Below are 25,196 nucleotides of genomic sequence, written 5' to 3'. Positions count from 1 at the left end.
ACTGAAAATTTATTATTGCCGAGTTCCGACTGATTTTGCTTGATCGCATCACATACATGTATGATCATTTTTGCTTCAATATAGCAACATTTTTCAGGGTAGCCACTCATATTGCCAGGCCCATGGGCATGCAAAAGGTACATCTGGCAATGGACATAAACTTGAGAGATTTCACTATCAAATTGCAGACATTTTCTTGATTCGATTCACCCATATGTTTTTGTGCTATTTTTGATCTAGTAACACTGTTCAGGAACATCTGTGGTTATAGTCTGTTCACCAAAACACACAGCTTTCTCATGCATTGAACCTTTCAATATCGTTGTTGTGTCTGTGGTCCCTGAACATGTTTAAAACAAAACTGCCAACCAGTTACATACAAGGTTTTGCTTTAAGCATGTTCAGGGGCCAATGACACATAGAGGTTTTCCTGCCCAAGATGTGTTCTACACGTTTTACAAATGCATACACACTCACCTTGTTCACAGTTTAGTCCCCCTTGCCATATGGGACAACAGCACTCATAGGTTCCTGGTCCTGTAGGTGTACATAAGCCTCCATTCAGACATGGGTTGGGGTCACATGGGTCATCTGTGGGAAGAATTAGGAATTACACAAGTTTGACAATTGTCCAGGATGATATATAAGTTACCGATGGGAAGTGGGGCTCAGGACTTAGAAACCATTACCATTGTGCACACAAAGTGTCTAGACGGTGGCTGAGCACACTTCTTTGTATCCCAAATTGTGCATGTATTTTGGCTATTATATTTAGCATAAGACTCAAATTTGCATTTATTTGTGTTCCATTGATAGATTTTCACATATCATCTTTTCAGTCACCGTACTCCCTCAGTTTGTTAGCTCACCAAGTGGACTACTTAATTTTGGATTGTGGTTAACATGCTTAACACGGGTGTCTAAGGAAAGATTGTTCAATTTCTGGCCTACTAAAATTGGCCATGATGTAATGCATCTTTAAATGGATCTGCCTAGTGATTGGTTGCCCAGAACTTGTTATGGTTTTAATCCTCCGAGCACGTGCTATTATCATTCTACACAATACCATTCTATACATAGGGGAAGGTGGGGCATAACGGAACACTTAACTTCGAGGATGCTCTGTGACGTCACCATAAGTAATATGACTGTAAAAATTATATGTTCAGTTGAAGATTGTATTTACCTTTAATATACCATTAACGCGGCTGTGTACTCAAGACGTTGTTTCTTTCGCAAAATTGAGCTTTTTTGATATTTGTTACTTTGTTATGTTTTTATAAATACAAGGAAAGAAAATCCAGATTTATAAACTCCAACTGCGCTATTTTATGGATTTTATATCACTATTTCATTCGTGTTTGCAATTTTAAAAGAGAGAAAATCTTTGTTGTATCAGCAGGGTGACACGTGCAGCAACAACGCATCGCGCTCGCGTGATCGCGCAATTTGTTAACGCACAGATACGCTACGCATACGCGACGCTTATCTGCATGCGTGGCGCATCCTTTTGAAACACTAATTTCAAGTGGTCAAATGGCTCCGTTTTAGCTGATAAAATGTGGGTTTTTTCAAGTTCTTTTCCTCGATTTGAATATCAAGTTATGAATGGATTTCGCTCAAACTTCTCAACGGGCTGTAGATTTACCTGATGTTCACATAATATAAGGTAGAAAAACGAAAACTGCCGCATTCTCCTGTGAGATTCGATGAAAGGGCAAAATGTGACCACTTTAAACTTTAACGGCCATTATTTCAATGTTCATTTTCTCGGTAAAATGACGATTTAGGTACTACGATAACTCAATAAATACAGCATCTATAGGTAAGCAAATATGATCATCGTAAAAAGCATGATCGACTCAAGAAAAGTTTTTCTCATTTTTTTATATTTTGGTCTATTTCCGATTTTAGGCATCATTTTGTGCAAATAGGCGTTTGTGAATTTTAAAAGTTCAATTTGATGCCTTATATGGTCAATATCTCAAAAACTAAGGCCAATATCAAAAAAATAAAAAAAAACGTTTTTGGAATGGAGCCTCAAGATTGAGCTAAAAACAAAATTAAATATTTTGGAAAGAGTGTTTTTTGTTATGATGTACCTAACAAATATTGCCAAAAACTCACTTTTTGTGATTTTCTTCATAATTGTTGTTTTTACCCCAAATCTGTATTTATATTAAGATTTATTGATGTCTTGCCTTTATAAAAATGTATACTTTTATATGTCTTATGCGAATAATTACAAAGTTATTGCACTTTTACTACATGCATGTCTGAGAGTACACAGCCACCTTAACCAATATAACTTGAATCTTGCAATTTTTTATAAAAATGAAGAAATATTTTCAAAAAAATAAATCCGTTTTGCCCCACTATCGGGGCAACACGTCACCCCCCTATGGGGCAAAACGGCACCCTGGGTGTAAATTTATATCAGCAGTTCCATCGGTAGGCCCTAGGCCTAGTTATATGTAGGCCTATATTCAGTTACAATAAAGTGAGCCTACCATCTCTGTGGAGTGAGCGGTTAACTTCTTATAGACCTAGTAGGACTATAATATGTATGACCAATATTTGATTAGAAAGAAATATTAAGTAGGCCTACCCATCTCTGTGGAGTAAGTTAACTTTTAATCATTAATTCTATCTGTAGGCCTAGTTTAAAATGCCTATGTTTCAGCGAAGTGTTTACCATGCTCGAGTAAGCCCCTAGATAACGCCTACATTTCCTTGAGTGAAGACGTATTATGTCCAATAGGGGCAAAACGGAACCCATCTGTGGGGCAAAACGCCCGGGGCAAAACGGAACCCTATTCCGTTATGCCCCCATACCCGATTTTTTAGGAATAGGTTGCATGCATAATACATTGTAGCATATAGGCCATGCAGTACATAGGCCTACAGCTCAAAGCTAGTACCTTAGTGTTTACAATATACACAATTATTTGGGAACTCCGACATTAATGAAGTAAATAAAATTTCCGCACATTAAACATCTACATATCTTACGTCAGACAGGTTGTAATTTTTTGACTCAATCTTGCTCGGATGTCAGTAGATTGTTTCAGATCAAATTTTTGTTGTAAATCTGCGTGGCTATACTTGTGTTCCTCAATATAATTTGCATAGACGACAGTATTGCCAAGGCCTATGTTTCCCTATGGGTCCGTTTTGCCCCGGGGGTCCGTTATGCCCCACCTTCCCCTACACAACTATCTGTGTGAAATTTGCAGTACTTTGTGTGGGCGTGAAAGTTAAACTCTCACTTGGTGCATTGATGTATGTCTAATGCGTCTTGTACTTGTATGCTTAACGCTTGTGATAAAATTGGATTGAAAAGAAATAGATGGCATGTATGATTGACAGTGTGTGTTAAGGACAAAGTCCTGCTTTTTGTGTTGAAGTCTACTGCCAGCTTGCAAAGCATTACAGAGATTTGCCTGGCACATTATGGCCGAATAAAGGCTCTCTCCCCATCTATCTCTCTGGTCTGCACCAGTTTAAATTCAAACTTGACTGTACTATAACTACCAACCATCACAATTAGGAGGTTCTCCGGACATTCCATCCGGACAGACACAATCCTGCATGCCGTTGATGACGACACACACTGCCGGCTCTTCACATACGACTGGTTTGCATATAACCTTGTTGTGTCGTTTGCATACGCATCGCCTGTCGCAACTGTCTGTTACTATCTCGGCACCAATCTGTGAGCGTAGGGAAAACAAAACACTAAATATTGAAAAAGTTGTTTATTTTTTGAGATGCAGATGAATTCCCAAGGCTTAAAAATTATGGGTGTGTGTTACACATTTGAATTATTTTGTTCCGAAATATATCAGACGTGTGATTCAAATCTGGCAAATTATATCCTGAAATTTGTAGAAAATCCTGAATAACAGTATGAAATTGGGCTAAAATACCCAAAAATGAGTTGAAATCAATACATTTGCGTAAATTTTGGCCACAAAAAATCCTGAAACCAGGAAAAATTCTGAAGAATCTCACCCCTGATATATATAAGAATAATCACCAAATGTCATTATTGTATACAAAAATGAAAACAAAGTGTAAATTAAAAAAAAAAAACACTTGGATTATGGAGCATTTGTACCACATTCATTTTGTTTATTTGAAAAGAAAACCCAGTAAAATTCATTCATGATCTTTGGTTCAATGATGAAATTGATTCTATTCTATCGGTCGGGGACACATCACAGATTGGAATTCTGGCTCCTGATGATTGGCCAGATATGGCTGTTCTAAGTTACTCCCTGGAGTGAAAGATTACCTTTGGAGTGAATGACCAAGTCAACAAAATTTCTCTTTACAGCTAAATTACTTATTGTTTGGAGTTGTTTCTATGATATATCATCAACATTAATGTCCTACAAATGTACTTAATGAAAAGTTAACACTATCAAGTCCAAAACATTTTAAAATTGGAAAATTCAGGACCACTCCATAGACATCCCATGAAAAGTCTCCAGTTATAGTGAGTGAGAATGTCCAATTCAACAACCCCGACCGACAGAATACCGTTGTTTCAAAATACTCGCCTCATAATATCTGCCTTCAAACCAGCACCCACAATCCTCCGGTTTGACACAACGATTACCACTTAACACATAACCATGATGACACTCGCATCCTGCTCCGTATGAATGCCTCTTGCAATGAGGGAGGATATCGTGGACATCCTTATAGCCTTCATTCCTCAGTAGGTCCATGCATGTGAGTGGACATGCTGTGACACATGGATTATACCACTGGCCGTAAGGACATTTTCTCCATGCTAGAAAATAATCATTACAAAGAAGACAAATTAGGTTATTCTAGTTGAAAAACATACACCCCCTGTGGAAGACATGACCTTAATCATCCACACAGGGAGTGTGAATTAGGTTAGCTATTTAAAGTTCATCAACAGATCTGATGTGAATTAGGTTTCTTAAATGAGTGATTCCATTTGAAATCTACACCCCCTGTGTGGGAGACTAAGGTCATATCTTCCATAGGGGGTACGGAATTCAACTTGAATAGTCCAATTTAAAATTGCGTATTTGAAAATGAATTACTGATATGTAAGTGGATATTAAGAATAGGAAATTAAAATTTCACAGGTTCCTTGGAACTTTGGTCTTCCATCACCCTCTGTTCAAAGACACAAGCAAGGTGAATGCAACATTCTTGCCGGTTCTTTATCAGAAATGAGCAAATGAGTCTGACAAATTTCTGTTTCTCAATGCAATCCTTGCAATTAAAATTTGTGTGTGCAACATAAATTCTGTTATATGTTCTGTGTGTGCCATGGCTGCTTTCAATAAGACTACCCAGACTGCAGGTGTCCCTCTGTTATAGTAGAACAGGGTTTTCTTTTTCCATCACCTTATCTTAAAATGTTAATATATCTTTACCCAATACTTACGACAAAATGCTGGTGACCTCCAATACCCGACAGCGATACCATGTTCTTGGCATATATCAGCATATCTACCCATGTTTGCACACAGCAGTTGCTCATCCCCAGTGGAGCAAAAGTCCGCGACGCAGGTAGCATAGAAGCGGGCAGGTGCAATGACACCATGGCATTGACTAAATGGACCTGCAAGGGTATAACCATACATATACAAATGAAGGTATGTGACTCTTCTGGGGTGAACCAAACCTGCCTGGTTATCAAATTAGCCATACATATAGAAATATAAATTGAAAGTGGATTTTATTTTGTGTGTTTAAGGGGGATTCAAGCCCTGCCAGAGCAGCTCTTCTGGGGTGAACCAAACCTGCCTGTTTATAAAATTAGCCATACATATAGAAACTCTCATGTTGCACATGCAGACTTCAGAGATATAAATTGAAAGTGGATTTTATTTTGTGTGTTTAAGCAGAATTCAAGCCCTGTCAGAGTAGCTCTTCTGGGGTGAACCAAACTTGCCTTGTTTTCTCTGAATTTGACAGGTGCTAATTAGTGCAATGACATTATAATATCAATTAGCACACGTCTAATTCAGGGATAACCTTATTACTGATTAATTTGATAACCAGGCAGGTTTGGTTCACCCTAGAAGAGCTGCTCAAGTGGAGTTTCCTCTTTAAGTTAGGTTGAGTTGAGTTGAATTTATTACCTTTCTTGCACAAAATAATATGCTGTGTGATGCAAATAAAAAGACAAACCCCAACAGGCACAAGGTCCACAAGCTATGGGGCCCCTCTTTCACACATTAACTTAAAAGACATTAAATGCATACAAATTCAAATGCTTTGATTATCTACTTAATTATCCTGTTAAATATTTCAGTAACATACAAGGGGCAGTCAATAAGAACAAGATACTAGTCAGAGTACCAGCCAAATTCACTTTTGAACATGGTCACTGCACACCTCAATGCACCCCTCAATGCACCCATCTGAATTTTACTTGAAACCTTCTATATGTCAACAAAACAGAAGTCTTCCGATTGCTCAATGAGCCACTCTTATCAGTGAAGGCTCACCAGCATTGATCACCAGCAAACCTGACATTATGAAGGTAGCACTTAAAATTCAAAAATAGGTTTCTGATTTCTAAATAATTGCAATGTAACTATAACATACCCTGTAAAAGTCAAGGCTTTATTTAGGTGCTGTAGTTGTGACAAAATCCAAAATATTGAATATAAAAATTCCTTTAAAAGGAATAGGGCGAGCAAATGAAAAATTGTCAAGAGAAATGAAAGAATGAGTAACCCTTCACAATTAAAATAGTAGGCTGTGGATCTAAACTAAAAAATTCATAATTTTTCCAATTTGAGCTAATTCGAGCTACAATTGTCAGAGTTTGAGGCTATAGAATTGGAACATGGTCCAAATGTGGGTCTTAAGGAACTGCCAGAGACAGTCACACATACCCATACCACATTTACATGTGAGTGCCCCCCCCCCCATGAGTTGGGGTTAGGTAACAGTTATAGTGGGAATGCCAATTGAATGAACACAGCTTTCAATAGCGTGACAATTTTTGCATATACTGCATGATGTACGCTAGCATGTGCGACCGTATGTGAGTAAGGCACCACCATGCCAATGCACTCGTGATTGGTTAGCATTGTATTCAAGGTTGTGTATGCATGTTGTAGTTTGAAATATGCAATCTCGGTTGGATCGAGTACAGCTGCGTTCATTCAATTGGAATTCTTACTATAGAATTAGGATTTGGTATGGTAATGGTAGTGCGTTAAGTTGTTGTGAATTACCATTTTCATCCAAGAGAACAAGACAGTTGTATTTTTTTATATCTGTGCAATCGTCTGCGGTTCGCTCAGCACTAGTATCCGCGGCTGGGGTTTGCTCACGACCAGTAGTGTCACCAGGTGTGGCTGGGCTTTGCTCAGCAGGAGTCTGGAGGGTACAGTCTGGAGTCTCAGCTATCTTCCAGCTATTAGCAAATTCTACTGCATTTTCAACCTGGAGAGAGAAAAACAGGCATATGATTTGTAATATCTGGCCTATAATATAGTATGCGATTAGGTTTTGATGCTAATTGCTTCCTTGAAAGCTCAGTTAGAATGAGGGCTACTCAAGATAGCCAGGGGAGGGGTCTCAGGTTCAAATCCTGGTCCAATGATTTTTCTCTCAGGGGAGATCTATACTTGGGAATCTAAGGCCTAAATAGTATTGGCCCTCTGCATGGATCTGCCATCTTGCTACCAAAAACACCAAAAATAAATTGAAATTAGTAATTTTTTAAAGACAAATTGCTCACCAAAAACAAATGCACATGGCAGCTTTGAAACATAGTTTTTTTGGACCTTAACCCCCTGAGCACTACCTGCCGATCTAACATTGTCTCTGATTGGTCAATCACATGATATATTCACTTTAATCACCAATCAGAATGGAACTTTGCAAATAATTCACCCCAATTTTTTTGCGTGGTGAAATTATTCTAACAATGTTGCTGATTGGTCCAATTGATAATGAAAACTTCTTTTTGGCCAATCGGCAGGTAGTCCTCATGGAGTTAAATTACCTGTGCCCCATCAGGAGCAGTAAGGAAGTCATCATCTTTAATGCCATTGTAGAATCCACACAATCCACACATAGGTCTGTCTTTTGCATAAGACTGTGGTACGGCTACATCCAAGTCGGACTTTCCATCCCATACGACAGAGAACCCATCATCTCTACTGTCTTCTTTACTTACAATCTTTGAGAAAAAAGGAGACAATAATAATTATTGATCCAATGAGACTCACTCGCAATTTTCAAATGCAATTTGGTTTGACTTTAAATACCAATTTGCATAGCATTTCTATGGGAGAAGATAGAGAACAGACAGGAACAGATATACAGCCATACCGCAGAATTCTAATATACACAAGAACTGGTTATCCCTATACCGATGCGTGGCTGCAAACGTAACCGTCCCGGCTGAAAAATGAATCAAAAATGGTACGGCAAGAATTTTTAGCATCACGCACGTCAAGTTCACTTTTCAATGTGCAAACTGTAGTTAGGATAATGAAAACGACTGGTAAGCAAGTCTATTAAATGACCTCTAAATCTGAAGGAAAAAAAATGGCAGACCGTCGCCGGACCCTTTCCAGAACTAATGCAGCATATTTAGCCATTGTCAACATGGGGTCATCGCCAAGAATATTTTCCTTAAATAAAAAACTAACTCCTCCGCTATGTGGTATTTCACGATATAACGTTAATGGAAAGAAAAGTGCAAATGTTTTTTGTGTTTCGAATCGGACGAGTGACAAGCTCTAATAATGTCATGATGTAAACAACATAATTACCAAGACCTTTGATAAAGGGAGGGTGAAGTAGTATTAACAGTATACTTACCACACTAATTCTGTCTCCACTGCGAGTGATTGAGATGCCCTCGTCTTCTAAGAACACCGGTAGTATCACATCCTCATCGTTGATTCTATCACACCGACCATCACCAAACAATGTGATTTTCTGTTAAAAGAAAATCAATGATTCACATTACGGCATATTATTATATTATGAGAAAAGTTATGTAACAATGGTATCATCTGGATGTGGTCTCAAGTTTGAATATATTTATTTTTACAGTGGGAGTGGGCGGAGGGTTTGGAAAAGCTAAATATTCCTCCCAATAGAAGGCATGACCTTAATCTCCCACACAATTAATGTATCTAATGATGCATTTGGAAAAGGCAAACTTTTCAATAAACATCCAACTTGATGGGTGCCAATAATTTTGATACAGCCTGTATATAAACTGAGCTCAAAAAGAAACTTATAATTTTTTACAACTTGTGAATCACAAGGTCATATCTTAAAATACTGTCAATCAAAATGAACCAAAATTACACACAGGATTACCTTAATACTCTACTCAAAACACATGTCAGTAACCAAGCAGTTGTCCAACTGACACAACAGCAAAATGCACTGTCATGGGACAGCTTCTGGGACTTCCTTCACTTTCACGACCCAACATTTGGCACCCAGGACAAAAAATCTGTGAGAATGCACACAAGATCCTTGCACAGATGATAAAACGGTGCTGCTTTCTGCTTTTCATACACTTTTTTCATGAAACAGGGCTGGGCTGTGAATGTGGTCCAGGAAGCTGCCCCATGTCAGTGCATTCTGCTGTTGTGTCAGTTGGATAACTGCATGGTTACTGACATGTGTTAAGAGTAGAGTTAATCTGTGTGTAATTTTGGTTCAATTTGATGGACAGGATTTCAAGATATGACCTTGTGAAAAATTATAAGTTTCTTTTTGAGCTCAGTTTATTGAAGAATAGTTCCCACTAGAAACACACATATCAGGCAATCAATCAATCAATCAATCAATCAATCAAGCAATCAATCAATTAATCTGCTCCTCTTTTTACACTTACAATTCTTCCTATAGTTATACAGATTTGCCCAATTCTGGCATTAAGCGAGTCATCATTGACCCTTTCATTGATGATGGCAACATCAAGGGCATTGTCTGAAGTCCTGGAATCGGCCTCACAGTCCGATGCGAAGATGTAAGAACACGTTCCTTGGAAGTCAAATTCAGTGCCATCAAATGTCCTGTAATGAAGTGCACCATGTGTGGAGCAGTAAGCCAATCCTAGATTGGAAAGAGAATGCATGCAAAAATACCACATTTAGGTTTTACTACCTGAAGAGAATTGATCAAAAATTAAATTCCATCCTGAGGATGGTATCTATCAATGAGTCGACCAGATCACCAGGCTGTCATTATAGCTAGAGGCAGTATATGACATGCATGGGTCAATGAGTTACATAAAAATGACCTTGTTTAGTTCCCAGGAAGTGAGATTTGCCTGAGGCAATTTGTGGTTTAATGTTGATCCTTACTACAAGAGTTGGTTTGTTGAAAAAGGAGGTGAGACATGATCAATTCTGTTCAGGCAGTGAAACCTAATGAAAAGTTTATACTTGGTTCAAGTTTGGGGGGTTTTGGATCTTGGTTGGCTGCCCAGCAAACACAAAAAATGTTTTAAAACATTTTTGAAATATTTTGTTTAATGTTTGAACCAAAACCACATCATGCAGAATGAAAAAGAAGAGGAGCACTGACTAAAATGTAAGTTTGCTGGGCCCATGCCGCAACAAGCTGCAGAAACGTTTGCAGTCCCTTCTCTGAAACACTCTAACTCTATTCAGTACTTTTCATCTTTACTACAACTTATTAAATACATTACTACAATGACAGATTAAACAAAACGATTATGGAGGGAATGATTAAAAGGCCAATAAGGTCAGTATTGACCACCCCCTTTTTTATAACACAGAAAAAAGAGAGAAAGAAATAAAAAGCGTCATCTTATTTCTGGTATACTTCCATCTTCACTACAGTGTTGTTACTTCAGCCTGAACTGATGGATAGTCATTCATTGTAAGCGTCATCTTATTTCTGGTATACTTCCATCTTCACTACAGTGTTGTTACTTCAGCGTGAACTGATGGATAGTCATTCATTGTAAGTGTCATCTTATTTATGGTATATGTATGTATGTATGTCACAGTGTTTTCCACTCCATCGTCTGCAACCCTTACATAAAAAGCTTCCTTCTTTACTGCGATGTTGTTACTTTCACTTAAAGGGCCATTTCGTGATCCACAGCCTCATCCCCCCACTTTTCTCAAAAAAAAAAGTTGAGATTTTTATATCACTGGAAACCTCTGGCCTCATAATGTTTATGTACAAAATATTTCTTGCAGATTAATTCGTTTTGCAAAGATATCGTGAAATTTGAATTTCGTTCTGGTGCACCAGAACGAAATTACAACGCATTGTCTATGGAGCAGTGTAATACATAATCATGCATAACTGCATAAGCATAATATCGGAATCAACTGAAATTTTGGGAATATGCTTTTTCGTGGATATGTACTGAAAAATGTCATAAAAAGAGGATGCTAGGATCACGAAATACTCCTTTAAGTGTATTATCTTATTTATGGTATACTTACGTATGTCACAGTGTCTTCCAGTCCATCCCCTGAGACACTCACACCAGTACTGCCCGTTTTTACTACTATGGCATTTACCATTCTTGCATGGCCTACGAAGACATGGATCCACTGCAAAAGAAGGAACAAAATGGTTGAAGAAATTTTGATTCAAGGACTCATTCTTGCATCACCCACATTTCCCCTAATACACAACCCCACATCACACAACATTTACATTTACAGGCATTTATGGTGCCATTCACCAAGATACCACGGCGCTTACAAAAAATATACACAAAAAGTCAAATAACAAGAGAACAGTTCAAGAAAACAAATGAGTCTTTAGCATAGACTTGAACACGGATGTGGTCGCAGCAGATTTTATATGTCCACAGGTAGTGTATTCCATGCAGTGGCAGCTGCAATGTGAAATCTGTTTTCACCAGTGATTCTGTGGCTGCATCTTGGAATAGCAAGCCGGTTACTGTCAGAAGACGATCACAATGTACGAGGAGGAACAATGTGGACAGGGCACGCTCCATATCACCAGGAATGCAGGGATTAAACGAGATGTAAAGTTGTTGTGTCATCCGCATAAATATGATATTCAATTCCATGACTGATGGCAATGTCACTTATGGGACGAATATATGCAGTAAACAGCTCACATCATACCTTCAAATGCATCACTCTTTGATGCAACCTAATATACCGTTCTCTTGCACAGACCTAAGTATCACCACCACTACCCCCACACACAACGCTCTCTCTCTCATATACAACCTTGATATCACACCCCTCATACCACTTACCTACACACCCCTTCATCATATAAAACCTTGATATCATACCCCCTCATAACATTTACCTACACACACCTTATCATCTCCAATATATGGGAATGGACAGTATCAGTCCAATCCCCATATACACTCCAAACACCACACACTCTGTTACACACATATCCCTCTTTGTAACCTGCAAACGAGGACTGCATTCTGCATATGATCTAACCGAGGACACCTACGCCCGATTTCAATCGACACACCGTCACAGTTGTTTGATGGGATCATTTATTAGTTTTTTAAATAAAACATCATGTACAACCAAATTTTTGGCTTAAACAGTTAATTGTGATATCATACTAATGTATACAGATGCTTTTGAGTCATTCTCAACTTTAATTTCCCCTCCTTTACAAAATTATTCACTTTTATAGCATTTTTAAAGCTTTTTCGGATATAAACTGTATCTGTTAATGAAAAAATTGGTGGCGCTATTTAGTAACTGCAAATTACTCTTTCAAGCTTTTAATACAAATACTTCCTTTTATTGTTTGATAAAATATGTTTATAAAATTTTCTTATTGCTTGTTTCACCTATTCCAGCTGTTTTAATGGCAGTATTAATCACCTACCCCTTGCAAATAAAGGAATTTGATTTAGGATAAATAGCGCCATCTATTGTTTGCATTTAGTTAATAATGAAGCCAATTCTATATACATCAAACAACCGTGCCGTGGACCTACCCCACACACACTCGACAACTTCCTATCCGTGAACCGTCCTGAACCCCATAAACATGGACCAATTTGAAATGCATTTTGTAAGTTATTTGCGTTATGCTGGTTATATCCAGCAACCATGGACTTCCACGGTTGCTAATGTGTCCACGTTTGTGATGTGTGTATCCTAATGTAGGTCCACGTTTGCAGGTAATTACAAACGCACACACCCCAACACATTTTTTTCCCTTGTACCAGAACCTGTAATTGGCTCCACAGTCCATACCCAATGGGTCCACACACCACAAACTCCACAGGATAGACCCCTGGAGACCTGTACGTACTTGTTGCAATCAATTTAGAGCAATTAATTTTTAATGCCCTGTGTTAATTTTTCCCTTATGCAGCATTGTTTTGTGCCTCCACAAGGAAAGAAATCTCCATAAGGTTGTTCCAGAACCCATTGGCTCTACATGGCATTAGTAATAAGACCACACACAGACCACACAATGTGGTACATTTTCCTTATGGAGCATTGTTTTGTGTCTCCACAGGCAAAAAAGAGTCTCCATAAGGTTGTTCCAATCCCATTGGCATCACATGGCATTAGCAATAAGACCACACACAGACCACACAATGTGGTACATTTTCCTTATGGAGCATTGTTTTGTGTCTCCACAGGCAAAAAAGAGTCTCCATAAGGTTGTTCCAATCCCATTGGCATCACATGGCATTAACAATAAGACCACCCCACCCCTCCTCATAACACTCACCTACACACACGTCCTTACCATCCCCAATATTTGGGAACGGACAGTAGCAATCCCTCCGTCCATTAAAGATTCCACATTCGGCCTCTGGATGACATTTGTAGTCCACACAGAATATCTTCCCATGTTTACTACAGGAGCACTTCTGCTTGCAGTCAGGTGTGATCCAATATTCCCCAAGCTGTATTAAGGAGAGTCACACACATTTCTTTTGATGAATAACAATGTTTTACAGAGTTTGAAATTCACACTGGCAACACTAAACAGAATCTTTGCCATTTTTAACCTTCACATTACTCACAAGGATTATTGCACGGAAAAATAAAATACATATTTGAAAAGAGCGAGCTTGCTGAATTCTTCTGGTACCAAACTTGGCCACATAATTTAATTTTCTTCTTTTTTGATAAGCACTTGACATCTTTACAGAAACATAGCCTTTATATATACTAATGACGAAACCCTTTATACTGACACCTTATTTGGATAAAACATTAGAATACCCATCATTATTTCTGCAGACAAATTCCTTTGGTTCAACACCTTTGCAGGAAATGAAGGACTAAGCCTTCATAATAATATTGACACCCTTTATACTTGAGACCCTTTTCTTACATACCTTATGATATAATCCATCATCATCTCTACAACCACATTTATCTGGCTTGACACATTGACACCCTCTGAGGACATAGTCCTCCTTATTACTCTGACACCCTTTACACTTGACTCTCTTTACTTACATACCTCAAGATTAAATCTGTCATCTCTGTAGCCCCATATTTCTGGTTTGATACATTGACACCCGCTGAGGATATAACCCTCTTTGCACTGATGACACCCTGCTACCCATTTACCAGTACATTTTTATGGTTTGACACTAGACTACCCGTAGTCCACTTGCCCATTGTGCATACTCTGGATATTGTATTTAAGCTTAAAACTCTGATTTAATTAATGTGTGCACAATTGATAGATTTTCACATCTGATCAGTCACCCTACTCCCTCTGTTTGTTAGCTTCCCAAGTGGACTACTGACATTGCCTTGCGGTTAAGATTTTTAACACGGGACTCTATGGAGAGTTAGGCAAATTCGACTATGGCATAGTCTAGTTTGACACCCACTGCAGACATATCCCTCTTTACACTTGACACTCTTTTCTTACATACCTCATGATAGAACCAGTCACTATCTCTGCAGCCACATTTCTCTGGCCATGACACATTGACACCCTCTGAAGACATAGTCCTCCTTACAGGAGGAGTATAAATTTCAAATGGAATGAAACATTAGGCAGCTCCATTTGAATTGCATATACCCTCTGAGAAAGACTCAACCCGAATCTTCCACTGGGGGAGGGTGAGTTTCAAATGAAGCTACTCAAGTGTACATTCTCTTTCAAATTCATACTCCACCTGTGGAAGGTATTTCCAAAATCTTCCTCAGAGGTAGTGAGGAATTTAAATACAATAGTCCATAGCTCATATAGGACATATCTTGACACTTGACACTCTTTTTCATACATACCTCATGATAGAATCCGTCATCATCTCTGCAGCCGCATCTCTCTGGTTTGACACATTGACACCCACTAAGGACATAACCGTCTTTGCACTGACATCCAGCCACACATTGTGAGTACAGGGAAAATTGGGGAAATTAGGTTTGTCCACATCATCACAGGTTAGAGGGCAGGCTGTACCAAGACGATGTATACTCTGAATTCTCAGGACACAGATCTGTAATAAAAATGAAAGTTTAAAAGTTGCTGGTTTTACACAATATGTGTAGAAACTCTGTAGAAGAGATGGGCCTATTTCCCACAAAATACTGGAAATAATTTATATATAGGTGAGCAAAATTTCCCTCCAAAAAGAGTTGTTGCAGCAGGAAAACCCTCCTATGTACTTGTGTCTCTTGAATATGTTTAAAACAAAGCTGCTAAGTTCATACGTAGGAGGTTTTGCTTTAAACATGTTCAGGGACCAATGACACAGGAGGCGTTTCCTGCGCAAGGACAAAATGAAAAAATATCTCTGGAAGGCGATTCCTGGATTCCATCTTTATTCCATGCATGTATACGAAATCCTGCTTGTTCTCACCATAATTGATGATCAACCCCAAGCATATGTGCATACTGTACATTTGCACGCACAGATACACTCCAACATCAAAAATGCAAGTTAGTACCATTAAAAAGCACAAAAATATTAATAAAAAAAGCCTGAAATAGCTTGTACATGTAAGTTTGGCATACACAATTCCAAACAAGGCTGAAAATAAATAATTAACATTAATTAGGACATTTTGGGGGGAAAATATTATTTGGGCTGCAACCAGAGATATCTTACCCTTCCCAGAATTCTTTGCTGAAATGCCAGAAATGATACATCACCTAATTTCATCAAAATAACACTCCTATTACTCTGTACAGGTTCCATTTTGTTTTCAAGTTGAGAATAGACAGGCTAAACATAGGTCGATAGTCATGAAATAAACATAATTTTTCAAGCTCTGGATGTGCTCTGTTCATTGAGGTACCTTTTGTCACTGTGGACCCAAGTTGCACCAGATAGAAAATCAGTACATAAAATTAAAATGGGAGCAATGCATTATGGGAAGTGCAAGATATCTTCTCTGGGCTGCAACCTGAAAAGTGTTATCTCTCTGCTGCATACTGAGAATAAAAGTTTAGTTAACTTACCGCATCCCGCTAATTCTCTCCATGGTTGTAGCTCAACATTCTGTGTCCCCTGACAGCGTTGTGCATAGATATCAAGCGCTGCGCATCGTGCCCTGTCAGCGTTGCCGTCCAGAGCACATAACCCAGTAAACTGATAACACACCAAGTAAAATATGTCTTTTGGATGATATGGAAAACAGCTTGCAAATGGGCCTGTAATAGAAAATGTAACACATGACAAACATGCAAACACAAACATAAAGGTCATTGGACAGCAAGTATTAAGGTCATATCATACTAGACAATCGCAAGGAGTGTAGCGTTTTTGTGACGTTACTTTCGTCGCTTATCGAAAAAAGCGATTGCCGATATCTGTCGTTAGCATGCCCTAGCATCAAATGTTTAAACAGTTGACTTGAAGGCAACTTTGCTACATCGCTAACCATGACTGGATACTGTCAGCAAATGTGAAAACACTACCAGCATTTGAGTGGTTTGAAAACAAATGTGAAATGCAATTTTTTTTATTCCCGACTTGGTATTTTTATGGTATTTTGAGAAAAAAAAATTGATATTCTTTTTTTGGCCTTACTAGCGATTAGGGTGCCCCCCCCCCCAACAAAAAATGAAAGAGAAAAGTGTCCATCTGAGAAAAATGAAAGAGAAAATTGTTAAGGTAAAGGAAAAGAAATGGGGCAAGGGCCCATTTCCCTTCAAAATTCACCCTGATCCCTTGGGCCATAATAGTGTAAAATAACAAATTTGTGCACGCTATGCACGCACATTGTCCAAATGAACCCCATTTTAGAAGCTTGAAGACTTGTACAGTCTCTCTTTAAAAAATGTTCTAAGTATATATTCCACTGATAATACAGGGTCAAAATGATGCAACTGAGATTTTCTTTCATATTTGCCCCAAATGTTTATTTTGCCCACCCAATCACCCCCTGCTGACCAAGAGAGTAAGCTATGCCCCTGGTCTCAGTAATACCTGAGTTGAGTTTAGTTCAGACGATGAACATGCTGGTTGAACTCTCAAGCTTATTAGAGAATTATGCCTACTTTATAGCGTAGACAGGCATGAGTAAAAATGTTCCAGCCAAGAATTACACCCATGAATATTTTTTCTCGTTATGTGAGATTATCAGAGAATTAAACGGGCTATTCCATTTCAATTCAAATCCACACACCCCTGTGGAAGAATTCACTGCCATGATCTCAATTCCACTTGCACCTTTGGTGAATTCAGTTAAAAATTATTAACATTAATCAAATCCATTTGAAATCTACACATTTCGGCCACCATTATAATGGTTGGATTTGGAATTATGTAAAAGCTGTTGAATTCGGTTGGAATTCTCAAGGGGGGGGGTGTGATTTTCAAATGGATTAGCCCTATTTACCTGTGTCATCAATCAGTAGAGAGCATGCCTCTTTAGCTGCAGCAAAGTCCACAAGTTCAGCAGTCTCATCGAGATAACCTCCAACATAAGTGGGAAAATCAATCTCATAGCAAGGTTGTTTATCGTATGGTTTGTAGATGTCCGATTGGAAAGCAGCAAAAAATAAAGCTGCAGTGGGGAACTTGAGGGGAAGAGAAAAGAGGGGGAAAAAACAACATTAACTGGCAAAGAAAGAAACATTTTCTCTGGATGAGGTACATGTCGTCGTTGGGCAGGAAACACCTCCTATGTGCTTGTGGCCCCTGAACATGTTTAAAACAAAACTGCCAACAGGTTACATAGGATGTTTTGATTTAAACATGTTCAGGGGCCAATGACACATAGGTTTTTCCTGCCTAGCGACGATGTGTATGATTCTTTTTAACCCATTGGGCTATTCCAGTTAAAATGTACACCCCCTATGAAAGACATGACCTAATTTCCCAAACAGGGGGTGTCGATTTCAAATAGAGTCAACCATTCAGGTATAACCTCATTTGAAATTCACTCTCCCTGTGTGGAAGATTAAGGTCATGGCTTCCATAGGGGGTGTATGGATTTGAAATGGGGTTACCTGAATCATTGACTCCATTTGAAATCTACAACCCCTGTGTGGAAGATTAGGTCATGTCTTCCACAGGGGGTGTATGGACTGCCAGTCTTTATTATTATACCACCATTTTAATTATTATACCATCATAAGCTTTATATAAATTAAAAATAAAAAAATTAGAAAAAGGAAAATTTCTTACAAACAAATAACCTCATTGAATGATATAAGACTCATAGAATCATAATGAATATTACTTGAGAGGTCATTCTGTAGCTTAGCTGGTCTGTAATGAAATGTTTTCTTATCATACCATTCAGCATTTTAATGCAAAGCACCGTCCGTACAAGGCGTTTACCGACTTATATACACATGCACTACTTTATGGATTCATAATAGGTTGTAACCGTGTATTTTCCATATTGGGCAAGTCCACTGTGCTTCAAAGCTAGGACACAGGGAAATATTAAGCTCTTTTCAATCATTCTATTGCTGTTTTCTGCAATAGATTGTGATTATAATGTCTCAAAAACACTTTTTTTAATTAAGAATAATCTTATGATATGATAAATTTGTTATTGGGTTTTGGGTTCAGCATCAGGGTCTTAGCTAACATTTGACAAGATCGCATAATTTTCACCAAAACTACTTGTCCAAAATGTGACCCTGAAAACATAAACCAGACCTCTCTGCACCTTCAGGGGGTTCAGTCAGTTCAAATAGCTATTGATTTATTAGCCTGGTCTTGTTTTAAGTTCACAGAACTTATTCAAGCACTATTTTTAGTGCCTGTCCCACAAGCCCAAAAAATGATGGGTGATGGCTGGCTAACATCCTGTTCAGCATCGACATGTCATGAGAATTACCACGCCCTCGGTGTCATACAGTTTGCGCATGGAAATTCCCATGACATGTCTCTGCTTATCACCCAATAGACCTTTTCATATTGTGTGAATCGGCATCGGAAATGTTCGCAAAATAATCACATGGATGCAAGCGTCTTTACATGCCCGCGTAAATACACATATACGCTCCTCAACTGCGTGCATTGACGTAATGCACAACTGGCATAAGTGCGCGCCCAAGAACTGCGTATGATGACATGTTTTCTGTGTCATCACTTCGGAAAACTTCAATATGAAAAGATCTATAACTATACTATTATCATACACATTACACAACAATGAAGAACCTTTTAAATTTCTATTGTCTTACCCCTTTCTTATCCAATCCACTGATTTCATTAGCATCCTCTGCGTTTCCGTCATAGTTGCCACATATACCGCAAACCTGATCTTTATATGAACCAGGCACCGAGATTTCGGCAGTGTATAATCCGTTATAACGTACGATTAGGCCAAAGTCTGTAGTTATCACCTAGGGAGAGAAAATAGTTGTTTGTTTAGAGGTCAAAAGCACATCAGCAAATTTACAATGAATATTGTTCCTTTAGGGAGACATAAAAAAGATCACAAAACTGGGTCAAGTCTTGCATTTTGGTTATTGCAAAGGTACACCTGTACCAATCCAATATGAGGTAGATTTTCCTTAGTATTATACATAGAGCATATTGAAGGGCTTTACTTTCCCTTTAAATTCTTTGAACTTACCACATAGCCTCCAATGAGTGTAATTTGCACCTGTCCACAGTCATAGGGTAGGTTGACATACTGGCCATTCACGGTCACATATTTATTGTTCAATATTTCAATTCTCTGAAAATATAAACAATGACACAAAAGAGTTGTTGTTAACTCTGCCAGATATTAACCATAAGTGGTTAAAATACATGCATGAACAAAATGTTGTATTACCAGTACCACAATGTCCGGTCGGTATACTTCATTCACTGTGGAGTTTTAAAACTTGGGTGCAGCAATTGTACAGTACCATATTAGCAACCTGGGGGCTTAAATCAAGTTACTTTCAGAGGCACGGTCCTTATTAAAATGATGAAAAGAGAAGTTAAATGTGACCATTTACGCACATATACATTACAAATCATTGTATCTCAAAATCATCATATCTAAAATCTGGAAGGTTGTAGATGGTAATCTTATTCAGAAATTTAACGCAATTAAGTTGTTTAAAAGTATTTTAAAGCGGCGACTTCGAATCGGTGTGTTTATGTGGTTGCGTCACCAGCGTATGGACAAATCGCCCTTCTACGCGTGTGTATACGCCCTGCGGGATTAGGTTAGCGTGCATGATTTGAATCTGCCACTGCAAAACCCAACATGGCGTTACTCTCAACTTGAGACAAGACAGACTGTAGTCTTCATTTTAAAAAAAAACCACCAATAATAATAAATAATAATACTTACCTTTTCGTAGACAATGAGAATAATAGCTTTAGTTGATGGCTTCCATTGGGTAGAGTCTAAGCACTGCACTACATGGAAATCTGGGTTTGAACCCCTGCAATTTTGTACCAGTATATAACAACAGCCTCCAAAATAGTTATAAAAGAAACCATCAAAAGTAGCATAGTAATTGTTAGCGGCAACACCACAGTAGGCACGATCTGGTAACAAAAAGCAAAACAAGTTATAATGTGAAGTGCCAAATAATGGAGGTGTTATACACGTAGGTGTTATACTCTGATCAGCTCGAAATAGGTGGGACTCATAACATTGTGGATTGATACAGAATGGCATACACACAGCTGGGAGCAACCACTATGCGAACTGCGCTTTGCACTTGACATACTTGTATTTAGGAGTGCATTTTCAGACCTCATGCCTCACAAATAGCTTTTGAGACTTTGTGGTCATGCATGATACCCCTTAATCAGTGCCGGTGCCCCCTACCTGGTTTTTGGAACCTTTCCGATCTTGATTTGAAATGGTCTATTGATATGTGCATGCATTCAAATATATAAATTAATTTGAGCTATCACAATGTCACAGAAGTAATAAGAGGGTCTCCAAGTGTGTGAATTATTCTATTAAATGGGCTATTATCTAGTTGAAACCCATAAAGTAGATCAACTCTCCTATGAAGACACAATCTTAATCTTCTACACAGGGAATGTGAATTTCAAATGTGGGTACCTACATGTACATGAATGATCCATTTGAAATCTACACACCCTGTGTGTGAGATTAAGGTCATATCTTCCATAACAGCCTCAACAGGTGTATGGATTTCAAATGGAATAACCCAATATATCACCCAACCTTACTGCTCTACTTTATCAAATGCCTATTACAAACCTTCATCACAGTTAGGTCCATCGTAACCACGGTAACATATACAGCCATATCCTCCATCATCCTTCCGGTAACATGTGCCACCATTTTGGCAGGGATTAGTAGGCATGCAGGGATCATCTTAACAAATCAAGAAATATAAACAAATGTTGTTACTCTTTCATACCTCACATTTGAATTATTGACCTTGGAAACTTAGTTCTAGATTTGCATCGGAATGTGATTGATTTGGTCATCACTTTTTTTCAATTTAGACATCCTTGACTTACAACTAATGGGAACCCAATATTACACATAATGCTGCAAAATATAAATTACAGTATTCAGGCACATTTACCTAAAAATATTCGGAAATGTTATCTGTCAACTGAAAATCACAGCTTTTCATGTTTTCAATGGTAAAAAGTAAACAATTTACCTAATGAGCGTAAAGTCACCATTTTGAGACATACCAATATGGTATACATGTAGATTACCCCTCCTGTATTATCCTTTATATCTTACCATTACATGTGAGACCATCTCCAGACAGCCCATCAGTATCACAACGACATTCATAGAATATATCAAAGAAGGAATCCACAGTGACACAACTGGCATCAGCGCTACATGCAATATCATTGCACCATTCTGTGCCATCTGGGTGACATGTACAAGACTGCTTGCATTCCGGTTTGATGTATGTGGTTCCAGGCTACAGGGGAGAGAATTTACAGAATGGTACAGCAATACGAAAATAAATTATTATTATGACATTAACATCAGCAGCAGCAATCTCTACACCAGGCATTCTCAAATAGATTCTGTAAAGTGCCACATTAAAAAAAGAAATACTGTATATAAGTGGTAATTTTCGAGAGGGTTTTATTTTCGCGCATTTCACGATTAGAGTTCCAACCGCGAAAATAACACCTCGCAAATATATGCAATAATGTATTACAAGTATAGGGAAGGGCTGGGCAATCGCAAGAATAACATTTGAGAAAATGTGTCTCTCACTCCAAATAATGAAAATAACTGTACGCGAAAATTACCACTTATACAGTAACATAAAGTGCCACTGATCAAATAGAGAGTAGCGTCTCATGAGTGGGGACCAGTGTCCCTCCTTAGGGGCCCTGATTGGGGCCAGGGTGCGGAGCCCCCGGAAGCTTGTGGGTTTGGGCCATTGAAAGTGGTATAGGAGGAATCTTCTAGCATGTTTTTGTTCAAATTTTCAACTATTTCAACAGAGATAATATTACATATAAACATAATACACTTCAAAATTATCAAAAAACTGAAAATTTTTCCAATTTTTCTTTTGAATTATAGGGGACCCCAAGCCACTTGGGAACCTGTGGTGTGCCACAAGCAGAGCGTGCTCGCTATTTGCAAATGCCTACTCTACACACCCATTTCTTATGTTGGTTGAAAGTTAAGGTTGATGTAGTATTCTTGGGTTATACAGGGAATGAATAAGGCTATTTCCATTTGAAATCCATACTCCTTCTGTGGAAGAATTTACAAAACCTTTCACAGGGAAAGTGTAGACTTTAAGTGAAATAGCCCAATTTCCACAAATAACTTACATCGACATATATTCCTTCTACGACGCAGCCACACCGATTTCTTGGCACACATTGGTATGCACCCCATACAGGAAACTCATCAATACACTCACATCCCTCAATGCATGGCCTTGGACATGGGTCAGTGTTACCCTGGTTATCACATCTCTCTGGACATGGGTCAGTGTTACCCTGGTTATCACATCTCTCTGGACAACTTGGTATGCAGTGGTTATACCGACTGCCTGGGGGGCACTCCAGAGCTAGTAAGGATAACAAACCAAAATGTGTTCAAATTAATAATTATTCCAAAAATACAAGTTCAAATGTGTAATAACGCACTCAGATGATCTCCGATACCTACTCTCTCAGACCAATAACAAACACAAAACATTTTTTAAAAGTTAAGAAAAGTTTGTTAGAAAACATATAAATGTCTGGTTGTATAATGGGTATATAAATGTAAAATAGCATTTAAAAGCATTTTTTTTGAAAACTTGCTCCAAAACATTCTAACATTTTACTGTTTTAGAGAAATATTTTGCAAAAAAGTAATTTACAATAACGTTTTAACAACACTGTAAAAATGTTGCTGTAGCTTTTTCTTTCCTTCAAAACATTTTCCAATGTTTTCATGACTTTTATATAATCTGGCATTAAATGTTATTAAAATATTTTGACAAAACCAAAGAAACTTTCAGAAACATTATTGTGTTTGCTCGAAAGTGACAGTTTTTGGTTTAAAAGAAAACACATGAATATAACCTTTAAAATGACATCATTTAGGTTTAAAATTTATAGATCAGGTTAGGAATCTTTATATGATTGTGGTAGACATCACTATTAAGTTAAATTTTTATTTCTTCCATGGTTTGGGCTGTGCACGTATCCGAGTGTAAACACAAAAGTGATAAACAATCACACTGATTGGCTGATCAACGGTCTTGACAACAAGACAGTTGTCCCATTGGTCATCGGCACATAGAAGGTGAGGAGACCTCGCCACATCTACTCGATCGCCGATCACCAGCGCGTACCTGGACCACGGAAGAAATAAAAAATTATCTTTATTCTAAAAGTTGCTTCACAATTAATTTTTCTTTACCATAGTTATTAAATATTGTTATCACTTACGACAAAACTTCCTATCCCTCCATCTCCCAATTTTGATGTTACATTCCTGGCATTGTAATGCATAGAAAGCGATAATGGAACACAGAGTCCACCGATCCAAGTTTGTTGCACACATCTGGAACAAACACCTGGCATAGACTGGATCTGGATTGATGGTGCTGTGGCAGTTACCAAAAGGACCTAAAAAGGAAGGTAGAAATATTAGTTCAAACAAAAGAAAAGAAAAGAACAAAAGAACAAACAAAAAAGTGAACAAGCAGACCTCACCTATCTGCTAATGTAAAAGTTTTTGGTGGCTCTGAAAAGAGCCGTTCACTGAAGATTGCCCTGTGTCAGGTAAATATGCCATACTTGAAGTTGATTAAAAAACACCTGTCTCCCGAGTAAAAAAGTAGTCCTATTTGTTTTATAATGGGCTGTTCCATTTAAAATCCACGTACCCCTGTGGAAGATTTTGGAAATACCTTCCACAGAGGGAGCATGAATTTTAAACGGAATTAGCACATTAGACAGCTCCATTGGAATTTCATACACCCTCTGAGAAAGATTCAACCTGAATCTTCCATAGAGGGATGGTGAGTTTCAAATGGAGCTGCCTATGTGCTAATTCCATTTAAAATTATACTCCCCTGTGGAACATATTTCCAATATCTTCCACAGGGGGAATGTAGATTTCATATGGAATAGCCCAATATATTTGCAGATGCACTTTACTTACCATCAGCATCTATTAAGATAGCACACAATGCCTCTGCCTGTGTTTGTATTAGTGGGTTGACTTCGCCACAGGGATTATAGGTAGCGTCATACGTTAGCAGTGTACATTGGCCAAACAAATGGTTCTTCCCTACTTCATTTGCATCAGTTACCTTCAAATGATGAACAAGATGAGGATATT

At 38.2% G+C, this 25,196-nt stretch overlaps 2 protein-coding genes across 2 annotated transcripts in view; both read right to left on the bottom strand.

Annotated features, from left to right (window-relative positions):
- LOC140159974 (zonadhesin-like) overlaps window positions 1-15,328 on the bottom strand; it is a 48,413-nt gene extending 33,085 nt beyond the window's left edge. Inside the window, exons 1-12 of the mRNA XM_072183241.1 lie at window positions 15,255-15,328; window positions 14,897-14,978; window positions 13,729-13,906; window positions 11,469-11,579; window positions 9,878-10,098; window positions 8,842-8,961; window positions 8,018-8,194; window positions 7,242-7,452; window positions 5,435-5,611; window positions 4,566-4,801; window positions 3,539-3,713; window positions 478-591 (exon numbers count right to left, since the gene is read on the bottom strand). Coding sequence (XP_072039342.1) covers window positions 478-591; window positions 3,539-3,713; window positions 4,566-4,801; window positions 5,435-5,611; window positions 7,242-7,452; window positions 8,018-8,194; window positions 8,842-8,961; window positions 9,878-10,098; window positions 11,469-11,579; window positions 13,729-13,906; window positions 14,897-14,978; window positions 15,255-15,328 — 1,876 coding nt within the window. The remainder of the gene's footprint in view (window positions 1-477; window positions 592-3,538; window positions 3,714-4,565; window positions 4,802-5,434; window positions 5,612-7,241; window positions 7,453-8,017; window positions 8,195-8,841; window positions 8,962-9,877; window positions 10,099-11,468; window positions 11,580-13,728; window positions 13,907-14,896; window positions 14,979-15,254) is intronic.
- Window positions 15,329-15,335: 7 nt separating this feature from the next.
- LOC140159973 (uncharacterized) overlaps window positions 15,336-25,196 on the bottom strand; it is a 161,872-nt gene continuing 152,011 nt past the window's right edge. Inside the window, exons 33-43 of the mRNA XM_072183240.1 lie at window positions 25,017-25,167; window positions 24,299-24,478; window positions 23,186-23,427; window positions 22,119-22,308; window positions 21,618-21,734; window positions 20,727-20,926; window positions 20,013-20,117; window positions 19,618-19,779; window positions 17,814-17,994; window positions 16,432-16,623; window positions 15,336-15,466 (exon numbers count right to left, since the gene is read on the bottom strand). Coding sequence (XP_072039341.1) covers window positions 15,405-15,466; window positions 16,432-16,623; window positions 17,814-17,994; window positions 19,618-19,779; window positions 20,013-20,117; window positions 20,727-20,926; window positions 21,618-21,734; window positions 22,119-22,308; window positions 23,186-23,427; window positions 24,299-24,478; window positions 25,017-25,167 — 1,782 coding nt within the window. The 3' untranslated portion in view covers window positions 15,336-15,404. The remainder of the gene's footprint in view (window positions 15,467-16,431; window positions 16,624-17,813; window positions 17,995-19,617; window positions 19,780-20,012; window positions 20,118-20,726; window positions 20,927-21,617; window positions 21,735-22,118; window positions 22,309-23,185; window positions 23,428-24,298; window positions 24,479-25,016; window positions 25,168-25,196) is intronic.

The sequence above is a fragment of the Amphiura filiformis genome, chromosome 9 (genome assembly GCF_039555335.1).
Source record: "Amphiura filiformis chromosome 9, Afil_fr2py, whole genome shotgun sequence".
In the NCBI taxonomy this organism is placed as follows: domain Eukaryota; kingdom Metazoa; phylum Echinodermata; class Ophiuroidea; order Amphilepidida; family Amphiuridae; genus Amphiura; species Amphiura filiformis.
The sequence above is the reverse complement of the archived record's forward strand: the minus strand, read 5'-3'. Positions and strand labels throughout refer to the sequence as shown.